General features: G+C 62.5%; 10 protein-coding genes across 10 annotated transcripts; 3 read left to right on the top strand and 7 right to left on the bottom strand.

The window, feature by feature from the left end:
* Positions 1-834: 834 nt before the first annotated feature.
* Positions 835-3,036, bottom strand: RHTO_04410 (U4/U6 small nuclear ribonucleoprotein PRP3; the record flags this gene model as incomplete). The annotated part of the gene is made up of 5 exons (XM_016418076.1): positions 835-1,520; positions 1,584-2,358; positions 2,417-2,800; positions 2,864-2,870; positions 2,960-3,036. The coding sequence occupies 5 exons, from the start codon at positions 3,034-3,036 to the stop codon at positions 835-837; spliced, it is 1,929 nt and encodes a 642-aa protein (XP_016270528.1).
* Positions 3,037-3,244: 208 nt separating this feature from the next.
* RHTO_04409 (regulator of chromosome condensation (RCC1)-like protein) lies at positions 3,245-4,517 on the top strand (the record flags this gene model as incomplete). The annotated part of the gene is made up of 4 exons (XM_016418075.1): positions 3,245-3,377; positions 3,434-3,643; positions 3,711-4,313; positions 4,372-4,517. The coding sequence occupies 4 exons, from the start codon at positions 3,245-3,247 to the stop codon at positions 4,515-4,517; spliced, it is 1,092 nt and encodes a 363-aa protein (XP_016270527.1).
* Positions 4,518-4,721: 204 nt separating this feature from the next.
* Positions 4,722-6,782, bottom strand: RHTO_04408 (ATP sulfate adenylyltransferase; the record flags this gene model as incomplete). Its single annotated transcript, XM_016418074.1, has 5 exons — positions 4,722-5,932; positions 5,994-6,167; positions 6,224-6,381; positions 6,449-6,642; positions 6,780-6,782. The coding sequence occupies 5 exons, from the start codon at positions 6,780-6,782 to the stop codon at positions 4,722-4,724; spliced, it is 1,740 nt and encodes a 579-aa protein (XP_016270526.1).
* A 176-nt stretch (positions 6,783-6,958) lies between these two features.
* RHTO_04407 (caffeoyl-CoA O-methyltransferase) lies at positions 6,959-8,268 on the bottom strand (the record flags this gene model as incomplete). Its single annotated transcript, XM_016418073.1, has 6 exons — positions 6,959-7,049; positions 7,117-7,226; positions 7,318-7,335; positions 7,405-7,683; positions 7,789-7,887; positions 7,954-8,268. The coding sequence occupies 6 exons, from the start codon at positions 8,266-8,268 to the stop codon at positions 6,959-6,961; spliced, it is 912 nt and encodes a 303-aa protein (XP_016270525.1).
* Positions 8,269-8,565: 297 nt separating this feature from the next.
* RHTO_04406 (caffeoyl-CoA O-methyltransferase) lies at positions 8,566-9,872 on the bottom strand (the record flags this gene model as incomplete). The annotated part of the gene is made up of 6 exons (XM_016418072.1): positions 8,566-8,656; positions 8,779-8,882; positions 8,945-8,962; positions 9,030-9,308; positions 9,400-9,498; positions 9,558-9,872. 6 exons carry the CDS (start codon positions 9,870-9,872, stop codon positions 8,566-8,568), a joined length of 906 nt encoding a protein of 301 aa, XP_016270524.1.
* Positions 9,873-10,558: 686 nt separating this feature from the next.
* RHTO_04405 (isoleucyl-trna synthetase) lies at positions 10,559-14,502 on the top strand (the record flags this gene model as incomplete). The annotated part of the gene is made up of 10 exons (XM_016418071.1): positions 10,559-10,656; positions 10,722-10,743; positions 10,804-10,921; positions 10,987-11,708; positions 11,775-11,990; positions 12,097-12,188; positions 12,250-12,475; positions 12,536-12,702; positions 12,805-13,343; positions 13,400-14,502. The coding sequence occupies 10 exons, from the start codon at positions 10,559-10,561 to the stop codon at positions 14,500-14,502; spliced, it is 3,303 nt and encodes a 1,100-aa protein (XP_016270523.1).
* A 149-nt stretch (positions 14,503-14,651) lies between these two features.
* On the bottom strand, positions 14,652-16,221 carry RHTO_04404 (zinc finger, RING-type protein; the record flags this gene model as incomplete). Its single annotated transcript, XM_016418070.1, has 3 exons — positions 14,652-15,593; positions 15,657-16,062; positions 16,136-16,221. The coding sequence occupies 3 exons, from the start codon at positions 16,219-16,221 to the stop codon at positions 14,652-14,654; spliced, it is 1,434 nt and encodes a 477-aa protein (XP_016270522.1).
* Positions 16,222-16,425: 204 nt separating this feature from the next.
* RHTO_04403 (Arf GTPase activating protein) lies at positions 16,426-18,045 on the top strand (the record flags this gene model as incomplete). Its single annotated transcript, XM_016418069.1, has 5 exons — positions 16,426-16,512; positions 16,592-16,616; positions 16,779-16,992; positions 17,053-17,155; positions 17,212-18,045. 5 exons carry the CDS (start codon positions 16,426-16,428, stop codon positions 18,043-18,045), a joined length of 1,263 nt encoding a protein of 420 aa, XP_016270521.1.
* Positions 18,046-18,265: 220 nt separating this feature from the next.
* Positions 18,266-22,079, bottom strand: RHTO_04402 (kinesin family member 5; the record flags this gene model as incomplete). Its single annotated transcript, XM_016418068.1, has 16 exons — positions 18,266-18,326; positions 18,407-18,494; positions 18,558-18,744; positions 18,812-18,952; positions 19,009-19,170; positions 19,229-19,378; positions 19,437-19,492; positions 19,549-19,804; positions 19,859-19,963; positions 20,020-20,253; positions 20,310-20,879; positions 20,961-21,190; positions 21,249-21,392; positions 21,493-21,649; positions 21,708-21,781; positions 21,839-22,079. 16 exons carry the CDS (start codon positions 22,077-22,079, stop codon positions 18,266-18,268), a joined length of 2,856 nt encoding a protein of 951 aa, XP_016270520.1.
* Positions 22,080-22,790: 711 nt separating this feature from the next.
* RHTO_04401 (E3 ubiquitin-protein ligase BRE1) lies at positions 22,791-25,875 on the bottom strand (the record flags this gene model as incomplete). Its single annotated transcript, XM_016418067.1, has 7 exons — positions 22,791-22,964; positions 23,031-23,513; positions 23,573-23,701; positions 23,763-24,401; positions 24,475-24,648; positions 24,709-25,566; positions 25,690-25,875. 7 exons carry the CDS (start codon positions 25,873-25,875, stop codon positions 22,791-22,793), a joined length of 2,643 nt encoding a protein of 880 aa, XP_016270519.1.
* Between the last annotated feature and the right edge of the window lie 540 nt (positions 25,876-26,415).

Below are 26,415 nucleotides of genomic sequence, written 5' to 3'. Positions count from 1 at the left end.
CATCCTCCTCGCTCGTTCGTTCGACCCAGCCTATTTATGTAACTAGCCATACCCTCTTCGTCTGTCTGTCTGTCTGTCTGTCTGTCTGTCTGTGTGGCTGGCCGGCCGAATGGCTGAGAGAGTAGAGGGTGGGAGGGTGCAGAGGTGCGAGAGGAGGATGGGTGAGTGACTGCTGGTGAGTGAGGGTGAGTGAGAGAGGTACGGTTGAAGCCTGTGCGAGCGGTGAGTGGGTGGTTAGAGCGTATGGTGTGAAGGAGGGGGAAGGGAGGGAGGTTGGCGAGCGAAGGCGAGGAGGGGGAGCGGGAGGAGGGAAGGGTTGGGTTTGGAGGGCAGGACGCGGGTGTTTCGAGGACGCGAGCGCTGTATCGACGTTGGATTGACGTTGTGGAAACGGAGCGCGCGCGAGGGGTCTCTGGAAAGAACGATGGCGAGGAGCGGGACGCGAGAAGAGCAGGGTGCAGGCGGACGACGGGTGCTTGAGCGGTATAGTGCGAGTCAAGGGTTGACCGATTTCCAGTGTGGCAGAGTTGCGTCGAAGAATGTTACGATAATTGAAAGGAGAGAGTCAGGAGGAGGCAGGGGAGAAGCGAGGAGGCGAAGGTTGGTTTTCTCGAAAGGGCGGATGTTCTCCGCGCAGCAAAGGTCTACAATCGCGCCAAATTGACGTTGAGAGGCGCTCGAAGCAGGCGTAACGTCGTCGTCTGCGAGTCGGGCTGAGAGGGGAGGCGAGGTGACGGAGCAATCCTAGGAAACCCACTTGCGTCTCTCGCTCCTCAGCCCGCTTTCGTGGCGCGCGATCACGGAGAACACGCCGACGTTGCACCTCGACCCACGCTAGATGTCAAACTCGTCGACCTTCTCCTCGACCTTGGCAATGTCCCACAGCTGCGCAAGCTTGCCGAGGACCTCGCGCGCGCTCGACTCGCTCGGGCAATTCTTGCGCGCCATGTCGGCCCACACGCGCTCGCGGTGCGCGCCGGACCACACCTCACGGCAGTAGTTGTCGGCGAGACTCTGCGGCTCCTCGGGCTCGTCGGGCGCCGTGAACGGTCCGGCTGGTCGCAGGATACCGCCGTGGTCCTCGAGCGTGGGCGCGTCGTCCTCGCCGCCTGCGCGCGGTGCAGCCTCCTCCGTCCACCGGATGCGGTTGAGCATGAGCTGGCGGTACTTCTTGATCGACTTGGCGCCTCCCTCGACGACGACGAGGCAGAACTTGGGGTTGTGCAGGATGCGGCCGGTGAGGTGCCAGTCGATCGCGTTCTTCTTGACTTTGAACTTGTGCGACGGGTCCGTCAGGTACCGCACCTTGAACGCAACCGCCTGGATGCCCTTCGCCTCGTCCTGCGCAAACTGACCCTCGCGCTTCTCCGCCCGCTCCTCGGCTGTCAGCTTGCGCTCCGCGTTGTCCTTCAGGTGCTTGCGCTCGCGTGCGACAATCTCGCGCCGCACTTGCGCCTCGACCTTGGTCGGGTCCGAGATCGCCTCCTGCGTCAGGACGCGCATCATGTTCGAGATCTTGACTGCGGGCGGCAACGAAGAGAGTCAGCGCTGAGCAGAGCCTCGGAAAGAGCGCGCGTACGCACCCTTTGGCGGATCTGGCGGGAGCAAGCCCATCTTCTGCCGGTCCTGCTTGTCCTTGAGCTCGGCTTGGCGCCTGATCCTCCGCATCTTCTTCATCTCCTTCTTCGTCAGGAACAGCGGCTTGAGCTCGACCTTGTTCTTGTCCTGCGGCGCCGGAATCGAGATCGGGTGTTGGACAAGGTGCGAGATGAGCGGCGACTCGTCGAGGAACTGCGTCGAGTACGACTCGTACGTCTTCTCCGGCACGTAACCCTCGTCCCACCACTCGATGTCGGGCGGAGGCGGCCGCCTGACCTTCTTCGCCGTCTCCTCGAGGTCGCTCTGCACGCCCGCCTTTTGCGAGCTCTCAAGGATCCGCTGCTTCAACTCGTCCATCCGCGCCTCGGCACGCATCGCCTCGCCCTTCTTGATGTACGTGCCGGCCTGCTTGAAGTGGAGACCCTGCCGCGCATGGCCTCTGCCCATATGGGACTTGCCCGTCACGCCTGCCGAGCCGTAGCCGAGACGAGGGTCGAAGAAGGGCGTCGCAGTGAGGCTTTCGGCTGAGACGTCGGAAGTCGAAGGAACGGGCGTGGCGGGACGGGGCGAAGGTGTGCTGACGTTCGCCTTGGTCGTCGAGAACTTGGGCGCCATTGGCTTGCGGCGGTCCTTGTTCGTCGTCGGCGCAGGCACCGAGTTGTCGAGCAGGAGCGGGTGAGCAGTCATGGCGAGACCGCCCTTCGCGGCGACACTCGCGTCAATCGCCGGGTCCTTCTTCTTGCCCTGGAAAGTCGCGGACTGTGTGTGCGCAGTGTCAGCAGGGGTACTTCAACGAGTAGAGAGCTACAGGACGCACCAGATAAGGGTTGGCCTTAGCCTGAGCCTGCGCCTGGCTCTTCGCGGCCATCTCTGCAACGCGCTTCTTCGCCTCGGCGATCTTCCTTGCAATGTCGGGGTCGATACCTGGTTGTTGAGGCGGAGCAGAGGGCAAGTTCGGTGTAGGTCTTTGCGGGAGACCAGCGGAAGGAGGAGCAGGCGGGGGAGCAGTGGAGGACGAGGCAGAGGCGGGAGGAGCGCCGAGACCGCCGCCGTTCGCGCCCTTCATCTTGGCGAGTTTCGCAAGGATCTCGGCACGCTTGGCGGCGATGTCGATGGGAGGACCGCCTGCGGGAGGAGCGGCGGCAGGACGGGGAGGGAGGGTCGAGGTGATGGGGGTCGGGACGAAGGACGGCGCGGCGGGCTGCGAAAGTGGTGAGATGGTCAACGGTTGCTCGAAGACTGTCAGTCAGCACTTGGGACTCACCGCATTGCTGTAGACGAGGTGAACGACAAGCGAGAACACCCAAGTCAGCGACGTCAAGCTTCGCTTGCTCGACAGGCTCAAGGATAGCAGACGCACCCGCGAGGCTTCTTGGCATCATGCTGCGAGATAGGATCATCATCCCCGAAGACGTTGGCGCGCTTGCGGTCCGACATGGTTGAGGGGGAGTCGGGCGACGCGATGAAAGGGTTCCCGGTCACGGGCGGAGCAGTGGGTTGTACTAATGAGCAAGGTACTCCTGTAAAGCCGCAACAAGGTCTCGCACTGCCCGTCAAGCGAGGACAGCGGGTGTGGTAGCGAGAGACCGCCTCGTCGCCCCGCTTGACCTTCGACAACTCGCACAAAGCGGCAAACACGCTCAGGATGCCCGTCTACTGCTGCGGCTCGAATGCTTTCGGGCTAGTGGACCCGCCAGACCAGCTGCAGCTGCTCGAACCTGCCCTCGTCCCGGATTGCGCATCTCTCGAAGCCGCTTCCTGGTCGCAATTGCTCGCCCGTGCGTCCTGCTGCGTGGACTGCGTTATTCGCCGGCTAAGACTTTTGTCTAGACAGGCAACACCGACGGAACTCGGCGAACTTGCGGCCTGCCTCTACCGAACGACTTCCCTCTCGAGCCTGTCGCGCGCTGGCTTGGTCAGGATGACTTTGTCGCCGCGCTGCTCGAGGATGGACGTATCAAGAGACTCTCTGACGGCGCGGTCTCGACGGCGAGGTTCTCCTTGGCCGAGATGAACGGGAGAGGCGAGTTGCTCGGAGTGCCAGGTTCGCCCGCAATTCTCCATTTCGTTCAGCAGGTCAGGCTTACAACGTCTGGTTGTTCGGCTCGCAGCCGACGACCCAGGTGTCGCGCACCTCTTCCCAAGCCTCGATGCGCTCTTCTTGCAACCAAGCGCCGACAGTCCTCCCCTTCGCCTAGTCCTGCCATCTCCCACCTTCAACGGCACATCAACCGCTTCACCTTCAGCCTCGGCCTCTATTCGACAGCGAAAAGAGTCCATCACCGCCCTCTCCTCCGGCTCAGCCCACTTCCTCCTCCTCACATCCTCCTCACAAGTCCACTCCTACGGCGACTCTCGCTACGGCCAAGCCGGTCCTTTCCCCTCCTCTCTCTATCACGCATCCACCAGCTCATCACTACCGCCAGCGACTATCCCGCTCAACCACCTCTCCTTTTTCGACGGCCTGTATCCGGTCCAACTCGCATGCGGGTCGTTCCACTCGGCTGTGCGGACAAGAGAAGGGAGTGTCTACCTCTTCGGAAGCGACAAGGACGGTCAATGCGGTGAGACAAGCGGAGGAGCGGACCCGGAGATGGTTGATCTCGACACAGACGAGGGTGACGAGGCAGATGAGGAGGTCGTGCAGGTTGCATGCGGAGGAGCGCACACGGTGTTGTTGACAGAGAGTGGGAAGGTGTGGGTCGCTGGTGCGAGTGAGTCCGCTTCTGAGCCTGCTTGACCGACTCTGCAGCCAACTGCTCTCCCTCGCAGACCACCACGGGGAGCTAGGTCTCGGCGACACAGCGCCCCGACCGCGCTTCACCCGCTGCTCAGCAATCGAGCGCCTCGCCGCACCAGGCCGAGTCCGCATAATCCTCTGCTCGCGCTCGGGGACGTTCTTCGAGACGGCGCCGTAGATGCTGGTATCTGCTGCATTGCGAGGAGACGGAGAAGAGGCACTGCGAAACCCTGAGAATACGGGGAGTTTTTGGTCGAGAGAAGGGAGAGGCTGGGTGAGGGGAGGGATATGCAAGAAGGAGGCCTCTAAGGGAGAGAGATTGCTGTACAGAGTGCTGGTTCGGCTGAAGAGTGAGGAGCCGATCTAGATTTTGAAAGAGAGTCTAGGCGGAGCCGATGAGGCCGTTCGACTCGAGGAGGAGGATGATTGCGTGAGTCGCGCTCGAGACCGACTGCTTCGAGAGGTCAACAACGAGGTCTGCGTCCGTCGGCGCGTCGTACTTGTCGTCGATGCCGGTGAAGCCCTTGATCTCGCCGCTGCGGGCCTTGGCATACACGCCACGACGGTCCGTCTTCTCGCAGTGCTCGAGCGGGGTCGCGACGTGGACGAGGAAGAAGTTGCCGCCTCCCGCACCGCCGTTCTGGACAATGTGAGCCTTGGCAGCCTTGCGCGAGTGGTCGTACGGCGCGATAGGGGTCGCGATGACGGCCGCACCGGCGCGCGAGAGCTCGGCGGCGACGAACGCGAGACGCTGGAGGTTCTTGTGGCGCTCTTCGGGTGCGAAACCGAGTTCGGCAGAGAGCTCGGAACGGATCGTGTCGCCGAGGAGGAGCGAGACGGAGCGGCCTGCCTGCTGCTGGAACTGCGACTCGAGCGCCTTGGCGATCGCGTTCGCGCCCGAGTTGACGTAGCCCGTGAGGAGGATGGTGAACCCTTGGCGGGCCTTGGGGGGGTACGACTCGCGGAGGACCTTGACGACCGCCTCGTACGAGAACCAGTCGGGGATGGGCGCGCCCGTCTTGAGGCGGCGGCGGAGCTCGGTACCCGAGATGTCGGCCGTGACGGTGCCCTTGGGGATCTCGTCGACGGGCATGTACGTGTCCTGGTCCGGGATGTACGACATCATCTGGAACGGCACCATCTCGATCTGCAACTCGTCCTTGAACTTGGTCACGAGCTCCTGCGCGTCGTAAGGGCCGTAAAAGTCCTTGCCCTGCGAGTTCTTGCCCGGTCCGGCGTGGTCGCGCCCGACGATAAAGTGCGTCGCGCCAAAATTCTTGCGGATGATGGCGTGCCACACGGCCTCGCGAGGTCCGCCCATGCGCATGGCGAGGGGGAGGAGGGCGAGGGCGGCCATGCCCTTCGGGTAGGTACGGATGATGGCCTCGTAGACGCGGACACGGGTGAAGTGGTCAACATCGCCGGGCTTGGTGAGGCCAACCACGGGGTGGACGAGGACGTTGGCACGCTGCTGGCGGGCGGCACGGACGGTGAGCTCGCGGTGGGCGCGGTGCATGGGGTTGCGGGTCTGGAAAGCGACGACGCGGGTCCACGAGAGCTTCTCAAAGTAGGCGCGGAGCTCGCGGGGGGTGTCTGCGTGCGAGGAGCAGGGTGAGCGAACATAACCCCCAGTTCAACGGCCTCGCGAACTCACAGCGGAGCTCGACGTAGTCGTAGTGCTCGGGCGAGTTGATGGCCTGGACAGCGCCGCCGACGTAAAAGTCCTTGACCGAATTGTGGAGGTAGTGGACGGCGGGGTGAGCCTGGTCGTCCGCGCCAAAGACCTTCTCCGCCTCGTTCGACTTGTTGGGCTGGTAGATCGAGGAAACTGCGAGCGTTTCACTGTCAGCGGGAACTTGGGAGAGAAGGGTCGGGCGCACGCACTGGAGAGGATGGCGAGGGGAGACTCGTCGCGCGAGTCGCGGAGGGTGACGCGGGATCCGGGGGCAAGCTTGAGCGAGTCGATCTGCTTCTTCGAGACGTCGAGGGTGATGGGCATGGAGAAGAGTGCGCCGTCGGTGAGGCGGAGAGTCTCAACAACGCTGCCAAGGGAATCGTACGGTCAGCTCACGATCAGGACGAGCGAGAGCTGGTCGAGCGCGGGCGCACCTCTCGTAGTCCTCCTTGGTCATGAAACCCTCGAGAGGCGAGAATCCACCGTTCATGATGAGTTCGAGGTCGCACAGCTGGCGCTCGGTGAGGCGGATGTCGGGGAGGGTCTCCGACTCTTGGATGAGCTGCTGGCGGATCGGTGCATCGCGAGCGTGGAGGTCCTTGAGGACACCGCCGTGGGGAGAGTTGGCCTGCGAGCCGGAGCGCGACGTAAGAGCAGGCAGAGAGGGTAAGCGGGAGGTGGAGGAGGGTTGGGTGAGTGCGCGGCGTGCGAGCGAGCGTGAGTTGGCTGGGTGTCCTCGTCGAGTCGACTGGACAGTGTGCTCACCATTCTGCGTGTCGGCGAGTGCGGCGATGCGAGTTGGCGAGTGCGAGCGAGTGAGAGAAGCTGGATCACACCATCTCGCTCTCCGGCGCCCGCAAACTCCGCTCTCGTACGCGGACTTCACGAGGACAGGGACACGCATAACTTCATATCAAGAACGAGTTATAAAGAGCAACACAGTTCTACATCCTGCGGCGGATGACGGTAATCCCGTCGCGGATGGGCAACATGGCCACCTGCAGATCCGGGTGGTTGCGCACATACTCGTTGAACCTGCCACGCCAGGTCCTGTCAGCACCGCAGCGGAGCACGCAGAGCGAGGGGAAGGAAGGAAACGCACTCGTGGACGCCCTTGGTGTTGTCCGCCTCGAACTTGCGGCGCGCGAGGACATCGGCCGGAACGGTGGACTCGTCCTCGGGGAGCGGGGCGGGAGGAGCCCAGGCGAGGCCCTGCAACGGGTGCGGCAAATGTTGATCAGCTGGATCAAGCCGAGGGAATGAGCGAGCAGAGATGGGTCTCGAGGAGAGCGAGCGGGCGCACCTTGTACATCGTGTTGTCCTGTGAAGCGAGCGGACCAGCATCAGTATCAACGCTCGAGTACGTAGCAGACCCCGTCGCGAAACGCACCGCAAGGATCACCCCCTCCTCCTTCAACAATCCCTCCTCGACGATCTTCCTGACATACTCACAATACCCCTCCTTATCCGCATCAATAAACACCAGATCGAACCCCTCGTGGCCCTCTTGCTTCAACTTGTCGAGCGACTCGAGTGCTGGGGCGACACGGAAGTCGATCTTTGGGGAGACACCGGCGCGCGTCCAGAAAGGGTCGTTGAAGGAGGAGAGGTAGGGCTCGATGTCGAGGGCGATGACTTGTTTGACGCAAGGGACGAGCGCGAGGGCGAGCTGTGCGAGATGGGAGCGTAAGTCGCCGCGTATACCTCGAGAACGCAGGTCGTCGCGGCCAGGGAGAGTGCCTCGTCCTGCGAGTAGGCTCAGGCTGCGACTCACCGTCGCCGTCCCCGTGAAGACTCCAATCTCCAAAACCTTCTCAGCTCTCATCATCGCCGCAAAAGTCTGCAACACAACCGCCTCATACGCGCCACTGCACTGCTCGTCCCTCCTCGTCAGCTCAATCCCGCTGAGAAAGAGAAGAGAAGAGGAGAGGGGACGAACCATGACAGCCCCAAGCTGGTACTTGGTCTCACCCCTCTCCTTCACCCCAACCCAATCCGTCTCCTCCGTCTTCCTCAAAAGCTCCTCCCAAACACCCTTCACCTCTTCCTCCTCTACTCCATGTCCCCGCGGAACGATAAGCGAAGACGAGTACTTCTCTGCGTAGGACTCGAGGCGGGAGGTGAGGGTGTAAGCTTCGACGAGGGGAGCGTGGGCGGGCGAGGAGGGGGGGATGTGGGTGAGGGCGGTCGAGAGGAGGGTTGGAGCGCGGGCGGGGAGGAGGCCGGGCACGAGCAGCGGGTTCGAGGGTGCCATCGTGTGAAGAACGAACAGGTGAAAGTCGTTGGTGAGAGAGGAAGGAAGGAGAAAAGGAAGCGACCGAGCGACGGCAGAGCAGCGCGGGGAACCCGCGACGAGCGCAGCGAGCCCCACGCGTCAATCTGGCCAGCTTAGCGCGTGCGTGGGGGTTCACAGAGAGAGGACCGAGCGAAGAGGTCGAAGCGAGCGGAGAAGCCGTGGAGATGAGCGGTCGGCTGGGCACGTTCGTTCCGGCGCGGAAGAGGCGACGTTGTGAGGAACTCGGCATAGCAGGAAGGTGAGAGGGAGAGTCGGCTAGATGCGCCGGCGGATGACGGTGATGCCGTCGCGGATGGGGAGGACGGCGGTTTCGAGGTCGGGGTGACTGCGGACATAGGTGTTGAAGCTGCAGACACGAAAGAGTGTCAGCTCCGAATCCACCCCAAGTACATCCACGAGCCAGGGCAACGAGCGCAGGCGGCGCGAATGTCGGAAGGTGGACGAGAGAGTTGAACGTCGGAAACGCACTCATCAATGCCCTTGGTCGCCTCGCTCTTGCTCTTATTATTCGTGCGGTTCGATTTGGCGTAGGTGGACTGGTCGGTCGACGCCGGAGGAACCCACGGGTATCCCTGCCGAAGCGGAGAGGAGTGAGCGAGGAAGCGAGGAGAGGAGCGGGAAGAGGGCCGCGGACTTTGTAGAGCGTGTTGTCCTGCATAGCGAGGCGGTCTGAAGGTCAGCCCTTGTGCACGAGGGCACTAAGCAGGAGCGAGACGAACCACCAGGATCACCCCGTTCTCCTTCAACAAACCCAACTCGAGGACCTGCTCGACATACGTACGATACGACGGTTTATCGGCGTCGATAAACACCAGATCGAACCCCTCGTGGCCCTCCTGCTTGAGCTTGGCGAGGGACTCGAGGGCGGGAGCGATGCGGAGATCGATTTTGGAGGAAACGCCGGCGCGGGTCCAGTACGGAGTGTTGAACGATTCGAGGAAGGGCTCGATGTCGAGGGCGACAACTTGTGTAACAGAGGGAAGGAGGGCGAGGGCGAGCTGGGAGGGCGGAACTGTCAGGAATGCTCTACTGCAAGCATTGGGTCATTCGAAGCCAGCCGCCAACTGGAGTGACCACGTTCTGACTGACCGTTGCGGTTCCTGTGAACACGCCAATCTCGAGCACCGTCTTGGCTCCTTGCATCAGGGCAAAGTTCTGGAGGACGACGGCTTCGTAAGGCCCGCTGCACTGCGTCCGTCAAGCGTGTCAGTCCCGGCTGATTCGTTCGCTCCACCTGTGGCACTCACCATGCCCGCACCCAGCTCGAACGTCGTCTCTTCTCGGTCTTTGACAGCCTTCCAATCCGTCTCTGTTGTCCCTCGCAGCAACTCGTCCCAAACCTCCCTGACCTCCTGCTCCAGCACCGCATGACCCGCCGGCACAATTAACTCGCTCGTATTGCGCTCGATGTAGGTTTCCTCGCCTGCGACGAGCGAGTGCGCTTCGACGAGGGTTGAGTAAGCGGGCGAGGAGGGGTCGAGTTGTGAGAGGGCGGTGGAGAGGAGCGAGGCGGCGCGGGTCGTGGGAGTGCCGCCTGTGTGTGTGGTGATGTATGTCGGCATCGCAAGCGGTCTAGCACAGTGCGGGTGAGCGGGACGAGGTGGACCTCGGAGCAAGTGCGAGGTGGGGAGCTGGACGGCTGGAGTAAGGGTCTGCGAGCGGGTTCAGCGTGTGACCGATGGCTCAAGGCGTCAAAAGAGCTCAAACGCCAGATCCTGAGCCTAAGTGCCGCTCGGAACGGTGTGGTCGACTGCAAGCGGTCGAAGCGGGTCGAGGAGGGCGAGAGGTGGCGCTCGAGCAAGGCGTGGCGGGTCGCAGTCGAGTCGCACAGCCTGAGCCAGTCCAGCACAGTCCAGCACGCGTCCTCTCGCGCCCGCTCGAGTCAGCTGGGCGTTGTCAGCGAGTCGGTCGAAGGCAACTCCGCAAAGTCAAGGCTCGACCCTGGTCACCACGCTCTGCACGCGACTGGCTGCTCTTCAGGGGCTGCTTCTGCTCTAGTTGACTCGCTAGACTCGCTAGGAGACCGCCCGCACAACTCGCAGCGCGCGACACCCGCTCCTTCGCCGCCGGACCATCCCCAGCGACGAACAGCGCGAACAGCACCGCACACCGCCAGTAGACGAGTGCAGACAAGGCTGAAGCACAGCAATACGCGCTCTCTAGCTTTCTCGAAAAGCGCGACACCCCTGCGCACCCCTCATCTCGCACACGACCCCGCTCCACTTCTCCCTCCCTCTCGCTCTACACCATGACCACTCCGCAACCGACCAACCCGAACGCTCAGTTCCCGCCTCACGACCCGACCGCCCAGTTCTCCTTCCCCAAGGCAGAGGAGGAGGTCGTCGAGTACGTTCGCTCGTCTTTCGCTTCGACCTGTCTCTCGCGCTGACTCAGTTTCCGCACTTCTGCAGGTACTGGAGGGCCATTGATGCTGTGAGTGGCACGAGTGTTCCACCTCGTGAAAGTAGCGCTGACTCTGTTCGCCCGCTGCAGTTCCGAACAAGCGTCCAGCAGTCGAAGGACGAGGGTCGCCCGAACTATGTCTTCCTCGACGGTCCTCCCTTTGCGACTGGCTTGCCGCATCACGGTCATCTGCTGATGGGCACCGTCAGTGAGTCGGGAGTGCCTCACTTCATACGCCGAACAGCATGCTGATCGACCCACTCCCGCCCGTAGAGGACATCGTTACTCGATTCTGGCACTCGAACGGCTTCCACGTCGAGCGCCGCTTCGGCTGGGACACGCACGGTCTCCCCGTCGAGCACGAGATCGACAAGAAGCTCGGCATCACCTCCAAGGCCGACGTGATGGCGATGGGTATCGACAAGTACAACGCCGAGTGCCGTGCCATCGTCATGCGGTACGCGTCCGAGTGGCGCCGCACCGTCGAGCGTCTCGGTCGCTGGATCGACTTTGACAACGACTACAAGACCCTCTACCCGACGTTCATGGAGTCGGTCTGGTGGGTCTTTGGCCAGCTGTGGAAGAAGAACCTCGTGTACCGCGGATTGAAGGTCATGCCCTACACCACCGGCTGCACGACCCCTCTCTCCAACTTCGAGGCCGGTCAGGCGTACAAGGACGTCCAGGATCCGGCCGTCACCGTCGCCTTCACCCTCGTCGACGACCCGAAGACCTCCTTCCTCGCATGGACGACCACGCCCTGGACCCTCCCCTCCAACCTCGGTCTCTGCGTTCACCCCGACTTCACCTACGTCAAGATCCACGACGTCGAGCGCGACGCCAACTTCATCCTCTGCGACAAGCTCCTCAACGCCTTGTACAAGGACCCGGCAAAGGCCAAGAAGGACAAGAAGTTTGAGGTCCTCGAGACGTACAAGGGGTCTGACTTGGTCGACATCAAGTACGAGCCGCTCTTCCCGTACTTTGTCGAGAAGGTGCGTCCTTTCCCTTTCCCTTTCCCTTTCCCTCCACTCATACTCACCTTCTGCAACCGCGCGCAGTACGGATCCCGCGCCTACCGCGTCCTCTCCGATCCGTACGTGACCGACTCGTCCGGTACCGGTATCGTCCACCAAGCCCCGGCATTCGGTGACGACGACCACCGCGTCGCTGTCGCGCACGGCGTTGTCGCGAAGGACGAGATGCCGCCTTGCCCGATTGATGAGAAGGGTGTTTACACGGATGAGGTGCCCGACTTCAAGGGCATGTATGTCAAGGTGAGTGGGCGGTCTCGCTCAGAAGCTTGTTGCGGTTGCTGCCCACGAGGGCAGCAGCTGCGACTTAAAAGTCTGAGCTCGAGTCGCTCACATCGTAAACGCTCAGGATGCCGACAAGCACATCACCAAGTTCCTCAAAAACGCTGGCAAGATCATCGTCGCATCGACCTTGACCCACTCGTACCCCTTCTGCTGGCGGTGAGTTCGTCTCTTGCGCTCCTTCTCGCCCATCAGCCGCTTACGAGAGCGACCTTCGCAGCTCCGGCACGCCCCTCATCTACCGCGCCATCCCCGTCTGGTTCGTCCGCGTCCAAGGCCACCAAGACGAGCTCGTCAAGAACAACAAGGCGACGCGCTGGGTTCCTGCCTCGGTCGGCGAGAACCGCTTCCAGAACTGGCTCGAGAACGCCCGCGACTGGAACGTCTCGAGGAACAGGTACTGGGGAACGCCGTTGCCGCTTTGGGCGAGCGAGGACTACGAGGAGGTGCGTTCTGCTTCTTCTCCAAGCTTGTCCGGACAGCTGCTGACGTAGATAATGGAGCAGATCGTCTGCATCTCGTCGATTGCCGAACTCGAGGAGTTGTCGGGCGTCAAGGGCATCACCGACCTCCATCGCGACAAGATTGACCACATCACCATCCCTTCGAAGCAGGGCAAGGGACAGCTGAAGCGTGTCGAGGAGGTCTTTGACTGCTGGTTTGAGTCGGGCAGGTGCGTTTGCTGCTTCCATTCGCACTGCTCGCCGAACGGAGGATCGGCAGCGACGAGTGTGGCGACCTCCCGAAGCGTACACTGACGCTCGGGTCCACACAGCATGCCCTACGCGCAGGTCCACTACCCCTTCGAGAACAAGGGCGCGTTCGAGCACTCTTTCCCGGCCGACTTCATCTCGGAGGCGATGGACCAGACCCGTGGCTGGTTCTACACGCTCCTCGTCCTCTCGAACCACCTCTTCGGTACCGCTCCCTGGAAGAATCTCATCGTCTGCGGCCACGTCCTCGCCGCCGATGGCAAGAAGATGTCCAAGTCGCTGAAGAACTACCCCGACCCGAACATGATCATCGACCGGTACGGCGCCGACGCCCTCCGTCTCTTCCTCATCAACTCGCCCGTCGTCCGCGGCGACTCGCTCCGCTTCAAGGAAGAGGGCGTCCGCGACGTTATCGGCCACGTCCTCCTTCCCCTCCTCAACTCCTTCCGCTTCTTCCTCGGCCAGGCCGCGCTCCTCAAGAAGGAGCAGGGCGTCGAGTTCAAGTACGACCCCACGAGTCTCGGCAGCTCGAACGTCATGGACCGCTGGATCCTCGCGCGGTGCCAGACGCTCATCAAGCTCGTCCGCACCGAGATGGAGGGTAAGCACCGCCCTTCTCATTCGTCGTTGGGCCAGCTGACCCAATTCGCCTCGCAGCGTACCGCCTTTACACCGTCGTCAACCAAATGCTCGGCCTCATCGACGAGCTCACCAACTGGTACATCCGCTTCAACCGCCGGCGTCTCAAGGGCGAGAACGGCCTCGAGGACACGACGCACGCCCTCAACACCCTCTTCGAGACGCTCTTCACCCTCGTCCGCACCCTCTCCTCCTTCACGCCCTTCCTCACCGAGCACATCTACCAGGGCCTGCGGCCGTTCTTCCCCCACGATGGCGAGAGCCTCGGCTGCGGCACCGACCTGCGCTCGCTGCACTTCTTGTCCTTCCCCAAGGCGCGCGAGGAGTACTTTGACGACGTCATCGAGCGCCAGGTGTCGCGCCTGCAGGCCGTCATCGAGCTTGGCCGCGAGGTCCGCCAGCGCATGGTCATCCCCGTCAAGACGCCGCTCGCCGAGCTCGTCGTCTTCCACCCGGAGCAGGAGTACCTCGACGACGTCAAGTCGCTCCTCCCCTACGTCGAGCAGGAGCTCAACGTCCGAACGGTCGTCTTCACCTCGGACGAGGCGCGGTGCGGCATCAAGTTCCGCGCCGACGCAGACTACGCCGTTCTTGGCCGCAAGCTCCGCAAGGACCTTGCACGCGTCAAGAAGGCGCTCCCGTCCGTACCCTCGGACGACGTCAAGGCGTACCTCTCGACCGGCAAGATTACCGTCGACGGTGTCGAGCTCGTCAAGGGCGACCTGACCGCAACGCGGTACGTCGAGTTGCCGCCGCGCGTCGAGGGCGGACCGCAGTACGAGACCAACACCAACAACGACGTTGTGATCTTGCTCGACTGCCTGCGCCGGCCCGAACTCGAGCAGGAGGGTACCGCGCGAGAGGTCATCAACCGTGTCCAGCGGTTGCGCAAGAAGGCTGGCCTCGTCGCGACGGACGACATCGACGTGTTCTACTCGTTCGCCGAGGGTGTCGGCAAGGAGCTCGAGGAGATCATGGCTGCGTCTGGGGATGTCATCCGCAAGGTCCTCAAGAAGTCGCCGAGGCCCAAGAGCGAGTTCAAGGGCGACAAGGAGGTCATCATCGAGGAGGAGCAGGAGATCAGCGACGACAAGGTCGTCCTCACCCTCGTCTGGGCGTAGACTTCGTTTCCCGCTCTAGATCCCGTTTCTCTGTCTCTGGGTCCAGTGTCCGTGCAATCAGCAGGAGTCGTCTCTCTACTCCAGCGTGTCGAGAGGCAAGAAGAACGACAACATTGACGGGACAGCCAGCTGGACCGCTCCCTCACACGCTACAGCTTCACACCAGCCCCGCCCATTCCAGGACTGAGCGGACCCATTCCCGCTGCTCCCGCTCCGACCCCATACATACCCCCATACACGCCCCTCGCACCCTGCGCGCCCATGCCTCCTGCATAGTCGAGTCCAGGCGGTCCGCCGTACATCTGTGCATGCGGAGGAGGCGGGTAGGGCATAGTTCTCGAACGGAAGAAGGGCGGCGGGAAAGATGCGCCCTGGCCGCTCGTACCCGCCGGACCGCCCGCCTCGCCCACTTCGTCCTCTGCTTCGCCTGCTCGTCGACCAAGCATCATCCCGCCTCCGCCTCCGCTCGCAGCCACACGCTGCATCTCCATCATCACTCCCCCGACCTGGATCCGTACGCCTGCGAGACCGGCTCGGAGCGCCGCAAGTTCGTCGACTAGGTGGTGCGTTGTGGAGAGGTGTTGGTGGTGCGAGTGCGAGAGGGACGAGAGAGTGCTGGAGAGGTTTGTGGACTGGGTAGAGAGGGTTGAGAGTGTCGACGAGAATGAGGGAGAGGGTATTGACGCCGAGGGTTTTGAGGAAGTCGAGGAAGAGGGTTTGTCGTCCGCCGGGAAGTACTCGCCCATCCCCTTCCGCAGTCCCTCTATGAGCCTCTCCACGCTCTCCAACCGTCCCTCCAGCACTCCCACTCGTTTCTTCAACTCCCAGTTCTCGCCCTCCAACTCTCTCGTCCTCCGATCCTGCTGCTCGAGATAGTCCTTGAGCGGCTCGTAAGCGCACTCGGTAGGGAGATGGTCGTCGTAGAGCTGTGTTCGAGGACCGGTGTAGGTACAGCCGTGTTGGGCGTGCGGGCAGGGAAGGGGGACGGAGGGGCAGGAATTAAGCAGGTGAGAGGGGTGTGAAGAGAGAGGGAGATTGAGCGAGCAGTGTGTGCAGGGGCAGCGGGACGAGGGGCATGTCGTGAGGTGAGCCTGTACGAGGGCGTGCAAGAGGTAAGCCGTGGCTCGCTAGCAGAGCGAAAAGAAGTGACGAACCGGCATCTCGGAGGACAAGATCTCGACGTCGCATAGCTCGCAGCGCTCCGTGCGGGTTGCCCCTGCGTCCTCAGCCTCGTCGCCACTGCTCCTCTCCTCGGTCGGCGCCACTGTGGCAGCCTCCGCCTCGCTCTTCTCATCCCGCCGACCGCAGACGGACGCATGCCTGTCCCACTCATCCCTGCGCATCTCTTTCCCGCATGCCCCGTTTCTGAGCAAGCACCTGACGGTCAAGTTGTCGAGCAACTCCCTTACGGCCCTCGGTGCGGGCTCGCAGTCGTCAACCGAGTCGAGCGGAGACCGGTCGATGGGGCAAGACCGGGCGAGGGCGAGCGAGCGGGCGAGACAGGCTCGGCAGAACAGGTGTTGGCATGTCGGCGTCTGCACTGGGTCCGCTAGCGGGCTCCTGCGAGCGTTGTTGGCGAGTTGAGCGGTGAGGACCGGGTGAGTGGGGAGGAGGAGTGGGAGAAGGTGCGCACCGGCAGATGGGGCACTCGAGCGCGTGTGGCACAGTCTGCGTGTAGTCAAACAGCGCAACAGCATCGTCTTCAGCCACAACAGCCATCGAGAGTGAGTGGTGGGAGGGAGACTGCTGTTCATCAGCAACGCCTCACCTCGCTCGTCTCACACACTCGCTGGGCGGACTGTGACCCGCTAGAGTGCATCGTACCAGCTCAGGACAGCCACTACCAATCTCTCCACGCTTCCCCCGCGCCGCGACACTGCTCCCACACCCCGCCTCGTCGCACACGCCCTCACACGCACGACCATGAGCGGCAGGTTCACGCAATCGCGTGCAGAGACGCAGCGGCACCAGCAGATCCTCAGGGAAGAGCTCAAGCGTCCCGAGAACAAGGTGCGTCGACGGGCGTGGCTCATTGCAGGACGCATCCTCCGAAGTCGCGGTTGTGCTGACGTCTTCGCGGTGTGCGCAGCTCTGTGCCGACTGCAAGAGGAACGGTCAGTCGAAGACTTTGTTCCCGAACGCGTTCGACGCAGGCGGGCCACCCTGCTCTCACGATCCCCCCACCTCGCCGCTTGTTTCCTTAGCTCCTTCAGCAGCGATTGCCTGACGGGAATCCAAGGCGCGGTCAGAAGCTGACCTCAATCACGACTCGACAGACCCGCGCTGGGCCAGCACGAACCTCGGCGTCTTCGTCTGCATCCGCTGTTCCGGCATCCACCGCTCTCTCGGCGTGCACATCTCGCGCATCAAGTCGATCGACCTCGACACCTGGACGCCCGAGCAGGTCGCGAATGTCCAGAGGTGGGGGAACAAGCGTGCGAATGTCTACTGGGAGGCTCACTTGAAGCCCGGGCATGTCCCGCCTGACCAGTGCGTTCCCTTCCTTGTCTTGAGACTGAAATGGGTTACCGATTGCTTCGTCACGAGCAGCAAGATCGAAAGCTTCATCCGGAGCAAGTATGAGTCGAAGCGATGGGCGACGGAAGGGCCTGTTCCGGACCCCGAGACGCTTGACGGTGACTCGAGTGGCGCCGTAGGTCTCCCCAGCCACTCATCCTGCAACCGTAGCTGACACGCGACACCTCGCAGGCTCCCGCCGAGACTGTCGCCCCTCCCCCTCGCACTTCATCTGCCTCCTCCGCCTCCGCTCCTCGCAAAGCCGCTGCGACGACCTCGATCGACCTCCTTTCTGCCGCACCCTCGACCGGCCGTCCCTCTTCCTCCTCATCCGCGCGCTCCACCCCGGCTCCGCCCAAGCCGGCACAAGACTCGCTCTTCGACCTCGACTTCGGTTCCTCCCCCTCTGCCCCTTCGACCGCTCCAGCCGCCTCGCCCCCCCCTCAGCAACAGCAGCAGCCGAAACGAGACCCGAAAGCCGACATCCTATCGCTCTTCAACGCCGCTCCGCCTCCTCAGCCCGTTCGACCCGTCCAGCACGCACAGCAGCCTTCCCTCGGCGGTGGCGGACTGGGCGGAGTGACGACCGGTCTTGCGGGGTTGTCGTTCGGAGCGCAGCCTGCTCCATCGCACGTGGCGGGCGGAGGAGCGGACCCAGCAGGCTGGGGTGCGCCTCCCTCGTACCCCGCTCCGCCCGCCCAGCAAACCGGTCTCACCTCGTCCTCCTCCTTCGGCGACTTTGGCGGCTTTTCCTCTGGTCCCTCAGCCTCCGCTCCGCACGCACAGTCGACCGACCCCTGGGCCTCGTCCACTGGCACCACCACGTCCTCGTCGATCTGGGGTAACTCGGCAACTCCTGCGCCTGCGCCAGCAGCGAAGGCGAATGACCCTTTTGCAGAGTTTGGCTCGTTCTCTACGCCTGCTGCGAGCGGGGGGAGCGATATTTGGGCGAGTAGCGGGACCGGTGGAAGTGGAGCGAAGAGCGGCGGAGGAGCAGCGGGCGGGTTCAGCGACATCTGGGCGTGAGCCGCATCGTCGGGCGCTGTAGAAGGCAGTCGAGAGCGGTAACGAGCACGATCTTCTCCCTTGATGGCGGCTGAGAAGCGAGAGATGGTGAAACGACGAAGAGGAACGATTGCAATCGACACGAGGTGGTGGAGAGACAGAACTCTGCTGGAACGACTGCACTGGGTATGACACGAGCTGCGAGTTGCGAGGAGGGAGATGAAGAAGGCGAGAGAGGTGTCTATCGCGCTGCGGAGCCGAAGCGGCTGAAGAAGCCCGAGGTGCGGCGGTCTTGCGACGAGCTGTGCAAGCAGTTCCGTAGCAGTCAGCACGTGTATCGAGAGTGCAGAGCCAGACACACAACGACGGGCAGGCGACTTACTTGGACTCGGCTTCGGCGCCTCCGCCCCGAAGCGGCTTGGCGATGCGCCCAAAGTTGAGGCTCGAGGCCATCGCAGGCTGATTTTGCGCTGCTCGATGACGACCACAGTCAGTACGGACACCGCAAGCGTGAGGACGGAACCGGAACGCACCCCTCGCCTGGTCGAGCCTCTCGCGGACAGCCTGCAACCGCGCCTCGAACTTGGCGTTCTGCTGGTTGAGCTTGTCGTTGGCGTCTTGCAGCAATGCTTCGAGGTTCTGGATCCGCTCGTTGCGCGCGATGAGCTTGCGCTCGGCAAGGGCGACGTCGCGCTTGAGGATCGTGTTCTGGTCGACGAGCTGGGCGGATGCGGACGTGTCAGTCATCAGAACGATCGACATCAGAGCGAGGGGATGCGTGGCTCACCTGCTTCTGCACGATGGTGAGCTGGTCGAGGTTTCGCGTCAGGAAGTCCATCTTGCGCTGCTGCGCCTTGCTGTTCGAGTTCTTCGCAAGGTTGCGGTAGTTCTCGCGCGCCTCGTCCAGCGAGATCTCGAGCTCGACCACCTGTACGCGGCGCTGTCAGTATTCAACCCGAAGCCAGGACAGAGATTTGAACACACCTTCTCGCACCGGTCCTGCAAGTCGCGCATCAAGCTCTTCTTCATCGTGTCAAAGTCGGCGAGCTGCTGCGCAACAGCCTTGTGCTGACGCTCGAGGTCCTTCGCCGCCTCTTCGAGGTTTTTGCCGCCCTCGATGCTGGCCCTAGTGATCTTGAAGGCGCGCTGTGGTGTCCGTCTCGTCAGCGAGTCTCGGTCTTCTGCGAGCGATAGGTTGCCGCACCTCGAGCTCAAGGTTGGCGGCCCGCGCCTGCTCGAGCTTCGCATTGACGCTCTTGACCTCCTGCGACTTGAGCTCGATCTGCTGCTTGAGGTCGTTCGCATCGTTGAGAGCGGCGTCAAGCTTCATCGCGTACTGCGCCTCGAGCTTATTCTGCAGAACGCGTCGTGTCAGCATGAGCGTTATCGATGACCGAAGCAGCGACACTTACCCGAATGTCCTGGACGTGGTCGGCGTTCGCGCGTTCTTCGTCTGCGACCGTCTTGTCTGTAGGTGGAGTAGTCAGCCTCGCTTTTCTTCGAAGCGACTTCCAAGCGACGCACCCAACAACTCCTCGTACTCCTGCTCGAGCGTGCCCAGCCGCTGCTCAAGCTCGTCGCGCCGCCTCGTCAACAGGTCGTTCTCCTCGTGCACCTGCTTCGACTTGTCCTGCTGCTCACGCAGCGAGACAGTCGTGTCCTCGAGCTGTCGTCGCAGAGTTGCGATGTCGTCCGGCGACAAAGGCTTGTCCGCGTTGACGGCGTCGTCGAGGCGAGCGAGCGAGGCGCGGATCTCCGATTCGCGTTCCGATAGACCGCCCTGCTCAAGCAGACATCAGTGGTCGAGCGAGCAGGACAAGAAGGACGAGCTTACCGCAGAGAAGCCTGCCATCATCGCCGCCATCCGCTCGGCCTTCTTCTTGTCCTTGCCCTCCTGTTCCGCCGACTTCTGCGTGGTCTTGGCATCCGCGAGCGTTCTCTGCAAGAGTCGAGCCGGTAAGCGTCATGTCTGCAAAGGCAGACGAGCGAACGCACCCGCAACTCCTCCAGCTCTCGCTCGAGTTCGGCATTCTGCTCCTTGAGCGAGTCGGACGTGATCGCCGCCTCCTTGCTGTCGTACCGCAATCGCTCGAGCTGCAAGCGCAGGTCGGCAACCTCGCCGCTCATGGCTTTCGATTCAGACAGAGCGAAGGATTCGGACTCCTTGAGCGACGACAGCTCTTCGCGAAGATCTCGGATGAGCTTCTCCTGCGAGGACAGTTGCGACTCCTGCGGGCACGCCGAGCGTCAGTAGACAATGTAGAAAAAGTTTTTGGCAAACGCGCCGTCTTCGCAAGCTGGTCCTCCATCTCGTTCTGTCTTCGCAGCAAGTCTTCCCGCTCGTCTGCGCCTAGCGACCCACTCATCGGCGTATCTGGCCTGCTGACGTCTCCCTCGCTGATACGGTCGAGCGCAGGTGGTCGAGGTGTCGTCCGTCCGGGTGCTGAGCCAGGCGTCGGACTCTTCGCTGGCCCGCCGACGAGTTTCTCGAGTTCGCCCTCGCCGAGTCCGAGAGCCTTCTCCATGCTCGCCCATTGCTCCTTCTCGACCTTGCCACCCTCGCGCCAGACGTTGACCTCCTGCTCGAGCAGGCCGATGTAGGCGCCGGCGTTGCTGTAGTCTCGCTGCGCCTTTTTGAGCAACGCTTTGAGCTCGGCAGGCGACAGCTCGGCGTTGACTCGGGCCTTGTTCTTGATGGACTTGGCGCGCATACCGAAGCGGAGGGTCGAGAGCGTCTCGGTCTCGTTGTAGGGCGAGGGCGAACAGTTGATGATGAGCGTCGTGCGCGAGTTACCGCCGAGCGACTCTTGCAAGATGCGAGTGAGCTTCGAGTCGCGGTAGGGGATGTGCGAAGACTGTATCCAGGAGAACCTCAGCGATCAGTGATGCCCGGCGTATACCGCGAGAGGCCCTGGAGATGCAGGTCTTCCACGCACCTTTCCGTCCGTCAGGGCATTGATGACCATTCCGAGGGCCGACAGACTCTTGTTGATCTTCTTCGCCTCCTCGAGTGTCTGGCCCGTCGCGCCCGTCTTGCCAATCTTCTCGGAACCAGCCAAGTCGACGAGGTAGAGCGAGCCAGTCTTCTGCGTGCCAGTTTCGGTGTTGCGGGCCTGGATGGTGATGACGAAGATCGAGTGCGAGCGAGAGGACTCGGCATTCATGTCTGCAAGATGAGGCGTCAGTCTCCCTCGGTCGCAGCATTCCGACGACGGAAGCCTTACTTGTCGCGGAAACGGCACGAGCACTTCCACCCTGTCGCATGACCTCGTACACCTCCGCCGAGTTGCCGACGTAGAACTCGGATAGGTTCTTGACGTAGACGCCGCGCTGCTTGTCCTCGTGCACGGGCAAGTTGTCGTTCTCGGCTGCAGGAGTACACCGAGAGAGTCAGCTCGGGAACCCCGCTGGCAGTCCCGAGTGCGCGACGTGCGCAGTTCGGCACGGCGGATCGAATTGCAGACTCACGAGAGAGCAAGTCGCGGATCTTCTCCATGTAGATCTCCATGTATGAAACCTTGACGAGGTATTCGATGTTGGCCGGCGAGGCGATGATAGAGGCAAAGATCTGCTCGGTGATACGGGGAATGATACCCTTCATCTCGGGACTGTCGATGTCCGGTCCCTGCGAGGAGGCGAGGTGAGCGAGCGAGAGGAAGTCTGACGGCAGGAATCTGGCGCACCATCATCGTGTGCGACTTGCCCGAGCCCGTTTGTCCGTATGCGAATACTGTGCCGTTGTAGCCGTTCATCACATCTGCGAAGCGAGAGTCAGCCATAAGAGCGAAGAGAGCTTGGCGAATCCGCAACTCACCGTCGACGATGCCCTTGACGCCGTACTCGAACACCTCCTCTTGCTTCGTGTCCATCTGGAACACCCTGTCGAACGTGAAGCCCTGCGCATCCGGTCCCTTCATCGCCTCTTGCGACTGCAGCTTGACCGTCGTCCCCTCCTCGTCAATCTGGACGATACTCTCGCCGCCATTGTTGGCGAGCTCGATCTTGTTCGGCGGCCGGAAGCGACACACGACCTTGATGTTGTTTGATGCGCTCATGGCGGCTGTTCAGTCTGCGAAAGAGCGGAGCCGTCGTTACTTCCACGCCCTCGCAGTTGTCGAAAGGGTCAAGCGCACCTGCGAGCTGTTCTGTCTGCTCATGCAAGCTGTAAGCCTTACTGTCCACTACAGCAGACCGCGCATGCCCTGCACGACGCGTGAGAAGCGGAACTCACGCGGTTGAGCGACCTCGAGCGATGAGAACCGTCTACTCGGCAACACGCCTTCTAGGTCTAGCCCGTGGGTCTAGTACTTGTGTTGGGTTCCTCCGAGCTGTTTCAGACTCCTGCACGCCTGTATAGCGATGCGACAACGGTGGAAGGGAGCGAGCGTCGGCGATGGGGCTGAGGTGGAGCTGCGAGTGTCGAGGGAACGGCAGTAACGGCGGGCAAGCTCTGTGGGCGCAAACGCGTTCAGATAGGAGAGCGAAGCTTTCGCAGCAGCCGGTGCGAGCGAGCTGGCGAAGTCGAGGAGAACAACCCTCTTCTCCCCGAGGGCGCTTTCACAAGGGCGGGTCCACATCTCTCTGCCAGGCCGGCTAAGCTACGGCGTGCAAGAGCCGAGCAGGTAGAGAACGTCGCGACTAGAGCGGCCACTGAACGCGGACGCGACGACGAGGAATCCTCAGAAGACTGCTCACGATTGCACAATTGGGTGTCGACGGCGAGCAACGTTGCGGATATGCGAACGAGACGATGAGAGTACATGCACCTAGAAAAAGACCGAGAGGATGTCGTCCTTGGAGAACGGGTTGGCGCAGTTGCCGCACTTGCGCTGGCGCGTGTTGATGCGGGCGTCGACGCACTCGCGGCAGAACATGTGTCCGCAGCGCGTGATGCAGGTGTTCTTGAACCGGACGTTGCACGACGAGCACTTGAGCATGTGCTGCGGACGAGGGAGAGAGAATGTCAGTCGGGCATAGAAGGAGGGAAGGCCGGCTCTTGAGCGCACCGTCAAATCCGCGTTGTACTTCTTGAGGTCGCGGATATCTGCCGGGTCGGACACGCCGCTCGCCGCAGCTGCCGCGCTCGACGCCTTGGCCTGCGCCTGCTCAACCTGCCGCTGAAGCTTGTCGAGCTGCTCCTCGGCCCGCTTGTGCGCCGCCGCCTCGTTCTCGGCCTGCTGCACCCGCTCGGCGAGAAGCTTGTTGAGCTCGGCAACCTGCTTCGTCTCCTGCTCGCTGCGAAGGAGAAGCTCGGTGTTCTCGCGCTTGAGATTGAGGATGGCGTCCTGGTGCGCGCGGACGTTGCTCTGCTGCACCGTGATCTCCTTCTCGGCGGCGGCGAGTTGCTGAGCGATGCTGCGGTGGAGCTCGGCGGCGGCTTCAACCTTCTGTTGCTGCTTCTCGGCGAGCTTGTTGAGGACGGCGTTCTCGTTCTTGAGCGCGTCGACCTGCCGCATCGACGCGAAGTAGTGGTTGTCCGACTTGGCTTTCTGTATGCGGGCGACTTGTCAGCATGGCGGAGTGGCACGGGCTGAGCAGTCGGACTCACCTCGGCACTCAGGCGCTGCAACTTCTCCTCGAGCGCGGCGAGGTTGAACACCTTGGACGCGTTCTGCTCGTCGAGCGTCGCCCATGCCGTCGAGAGTCGGTCAATCTCGCCGTAGAGCATGTTCGCAGCCTGCACGAAACCGAGCATCAGCACGAAAGACGAAAAGCGGGATAAACGAAGGCGAACGCACCGCCTCCTGGCTCTTGACCTGCGCCTGCGCAACCTTCAACTCGTGCGTCTTCTCCTCCAGCTTTTCCGCCATCTCGCGCACGTCCGCCCTCCCACCCGGACCGAGGATCGCCTCAAGCTTCATGACGCGGTTGTGCGCATCCGCCAAGTCCGCCCGAGCCCTCGTCTCGCTGTCGACGAGATCGCGCGCCGAAGGAGCCGACAACCCGCCTGCTGAGCCCGCATACGAATGTAGCTGGTCCCGCAACGCGAGGAGGAGGCCCTCGGCCTTCTTCAGCCGGTTCGAAAGGTCCGTCACGACTTCGTCCTCGCCGACCTGCACTTCGCCCTCCTCGAATTCCTCGTCTTCCGCCGCCTCAGCCTGCTTGAGCCGAACATCCACGTTCTCGACATCCCCTCGCTCCGCCGCCTTTCCAAGTCGGATCCGACGCAACTCGCTCGCGTACGCCTGGAGACGGACCTTCCTCGCTTCGGCGAGTTTCCGCAACTCGTCGAGCGAGTGCGAGTTGCCCGTCTCCTTCGCGCGCAGCTCGGCAGTTTCTGCTCGGAGCTCGTCTCGGCTTGCACGGAGGCGGGAAAGGTCGGATTCGTGCGAGGTGAGGCGGTTCTGCAGTTCGGTGACCTGTTCGGACGCGTCGCGCTGTACGTCGAGACAGAGATTTAGTCAGCAGCTCGTCCAAGACGGTGGACTGACAAGGTGGCGGGCAACGTACGAAGACGGTCTCGCGAAACGACTCCATCCCTTCGCGCAGCTGCTCCGCCTCTTCCGTCGCTCGCTTCGCTTCAGACTGCTTAGTCTCGAAGAGACCGCTCAGGTACTGAACGTGCTGCTGCATGAGCTTGAAGGTCGCTTGTTCGGCGACAACGTCGTCAGGCAGGTTGACGCGCTGGATGCGATGAAGACTATCAGATCTGCCCACAATGGTCAGCGAGGCGAGCCTGCGCACCTGTCCCTTGAGGTTGGCGATCTCGAGCTTGAGCTGTACGCGCTCGCTCCGCAACTCCTCCAGCTCCTTCGCCCTCTTCTCAACCAATCCTCGCAACTCGTCCATCTCCTCCTTGACAGCCGCCGCCTCGGCCTCGGTCTGGCCCGTCACGACCCCCGTCGAAGGGGGTGGATCTCCCGTCCCCTCTGCGCCGGTTGTACTAGGCTCGCGCTTCAGGCCGTTCACGAGCGGATTCTGTCCGCCCGATGCAGGCTGAGGCGTCGCACTTCCCGCCTTTGCTCCACTCGGTCCCGCAGCACCCGCGAGCTTCGGATCTGCTCGACCCTCGATCGCAGCGACCGTTGCGCTCTGGTAGCGATCGAACTTGCGTTCGGCGCGGACGAGCGCGGCATGCGTCTCTTCCAGCTGCGCGACGGTCTCTTCATGCGCTGCGCGAAGGATGCGCAGTGCCTCGCGGGACTGGAGGGACTCGGCGTGGAGGGCGCGGCACTTGTCTTCGAGGTCGGAAGCGGCGGGAGAGGCGGAAGAAGGGTGGAGGGATTGGAGGCGGGAGAGGAGGGATTTGGTCGCGGCGCTGCGGTGCGAGAGCGCCTCGTCGAGCTCTTCGTCGGCGAGGCTGGCGGATGTGAGGGGAGGCGAAGAGGCAGAGTCTGCACTGCCTCCGGAAGTCGAGGACGAAGTGGAAGGGAGGATGAGGTCGGCTTCCGCGACGAGTGCCTGCCAAGCCGACTCGACGCGGCTCAGACGGACCTCGTAGGCGGTTCGCTGGCTGCGAAGAGCGTCGGCATCGGAAAGAGCGCGAGAGAGTTGGCGCTTGTATGAGAGCATCTCGCGAAAGATAGCCTCCTTGCGGAAGGACTGCGCGCAATGTCGATGGGTCAGGATATCAAGCTCATTGAACAGCGGAGCAGGTCAAGCCAGAGCAGCTCGACCTGCACGGCAGATGAGGAAGACAAGTCCTCGATGAGAAATAGCACGCACATCGAGCTTCCTAGCAGCCTCGTCCATCTCGTCGTCGTCATCTTCGTCCTTGACAGGCGCATCGCTGTCAAGCCGAGCCTTCTTGCTGGGATGCGGCGACGGCGGGTCGACGAGCGTGACCCGCTTTCGCTGCTGGTGCGGGTCGGCGCTCGACGGCCTGCTCGGCGGCAGTGACGAGCCGTTCATGCTCGCCTGCGCTGCTGCACGACTACGCGCACGCGGCCGAGGGCTGTAGGCGGACGAGGCGACGAGGTGCGCTAAGCGAGACGAGTTCGCGGTGTGGTCACGCGCTCGTTTGACGGGCTGGCTGGGCGTCTGCTGGCGTTGTCGTATGGTCTGAATCTGCCTGTACTGCTCGCTTGCCGGCCGTGCGCGAGTGTCGCAAGTTGGAGGGTGTCGTGGTGAGAGAGTCGCGAAGGACAGCTTCGACCTGGACAACAACGCTCGACGGCGCAGGACGCCTGCAGAGGGTCGTGCCAATGCTGACAGGCACTCGCAGACACGGGCGAGCTACTTGCACGCGCTCCCACGACTTCGCCACCTACCCTCGCTCTCCTTGCCAACCCTGAGATCCAGCAGCGCTCGTCGCCAGCGATGGCGAGGCATTGAACGGCTGTATATCGCTCAAGACGATTAGGAATCGCTACTGGTGCTTTCGGATCCACCGCCCGCGCGGTCGCTCACGTAAACTGCTTTCCTCCGTCCTTCGACTCGCCCGCTAACCGG

The sequence above is a fragment of the Rhodotorula toruloides genome, assembly GCF_000320785.1.
Source record: "Rhodotorula toruloides NP11 unplaced genomic scaffold Scaffold28, whole genome shotgun sequence".
Classification (NCBI taxonomy): domain Eukaryota; kingdom Fungi; phylum Basidiomycota; class Microbotryomycetes; order Sporidiobolales; family Sporidiobolaceae; genus Rhodotorula; species Rhodotorula toruloides.
This window is presented reverse-complemented; position numbering and strand designations above follow the sequence as displayed.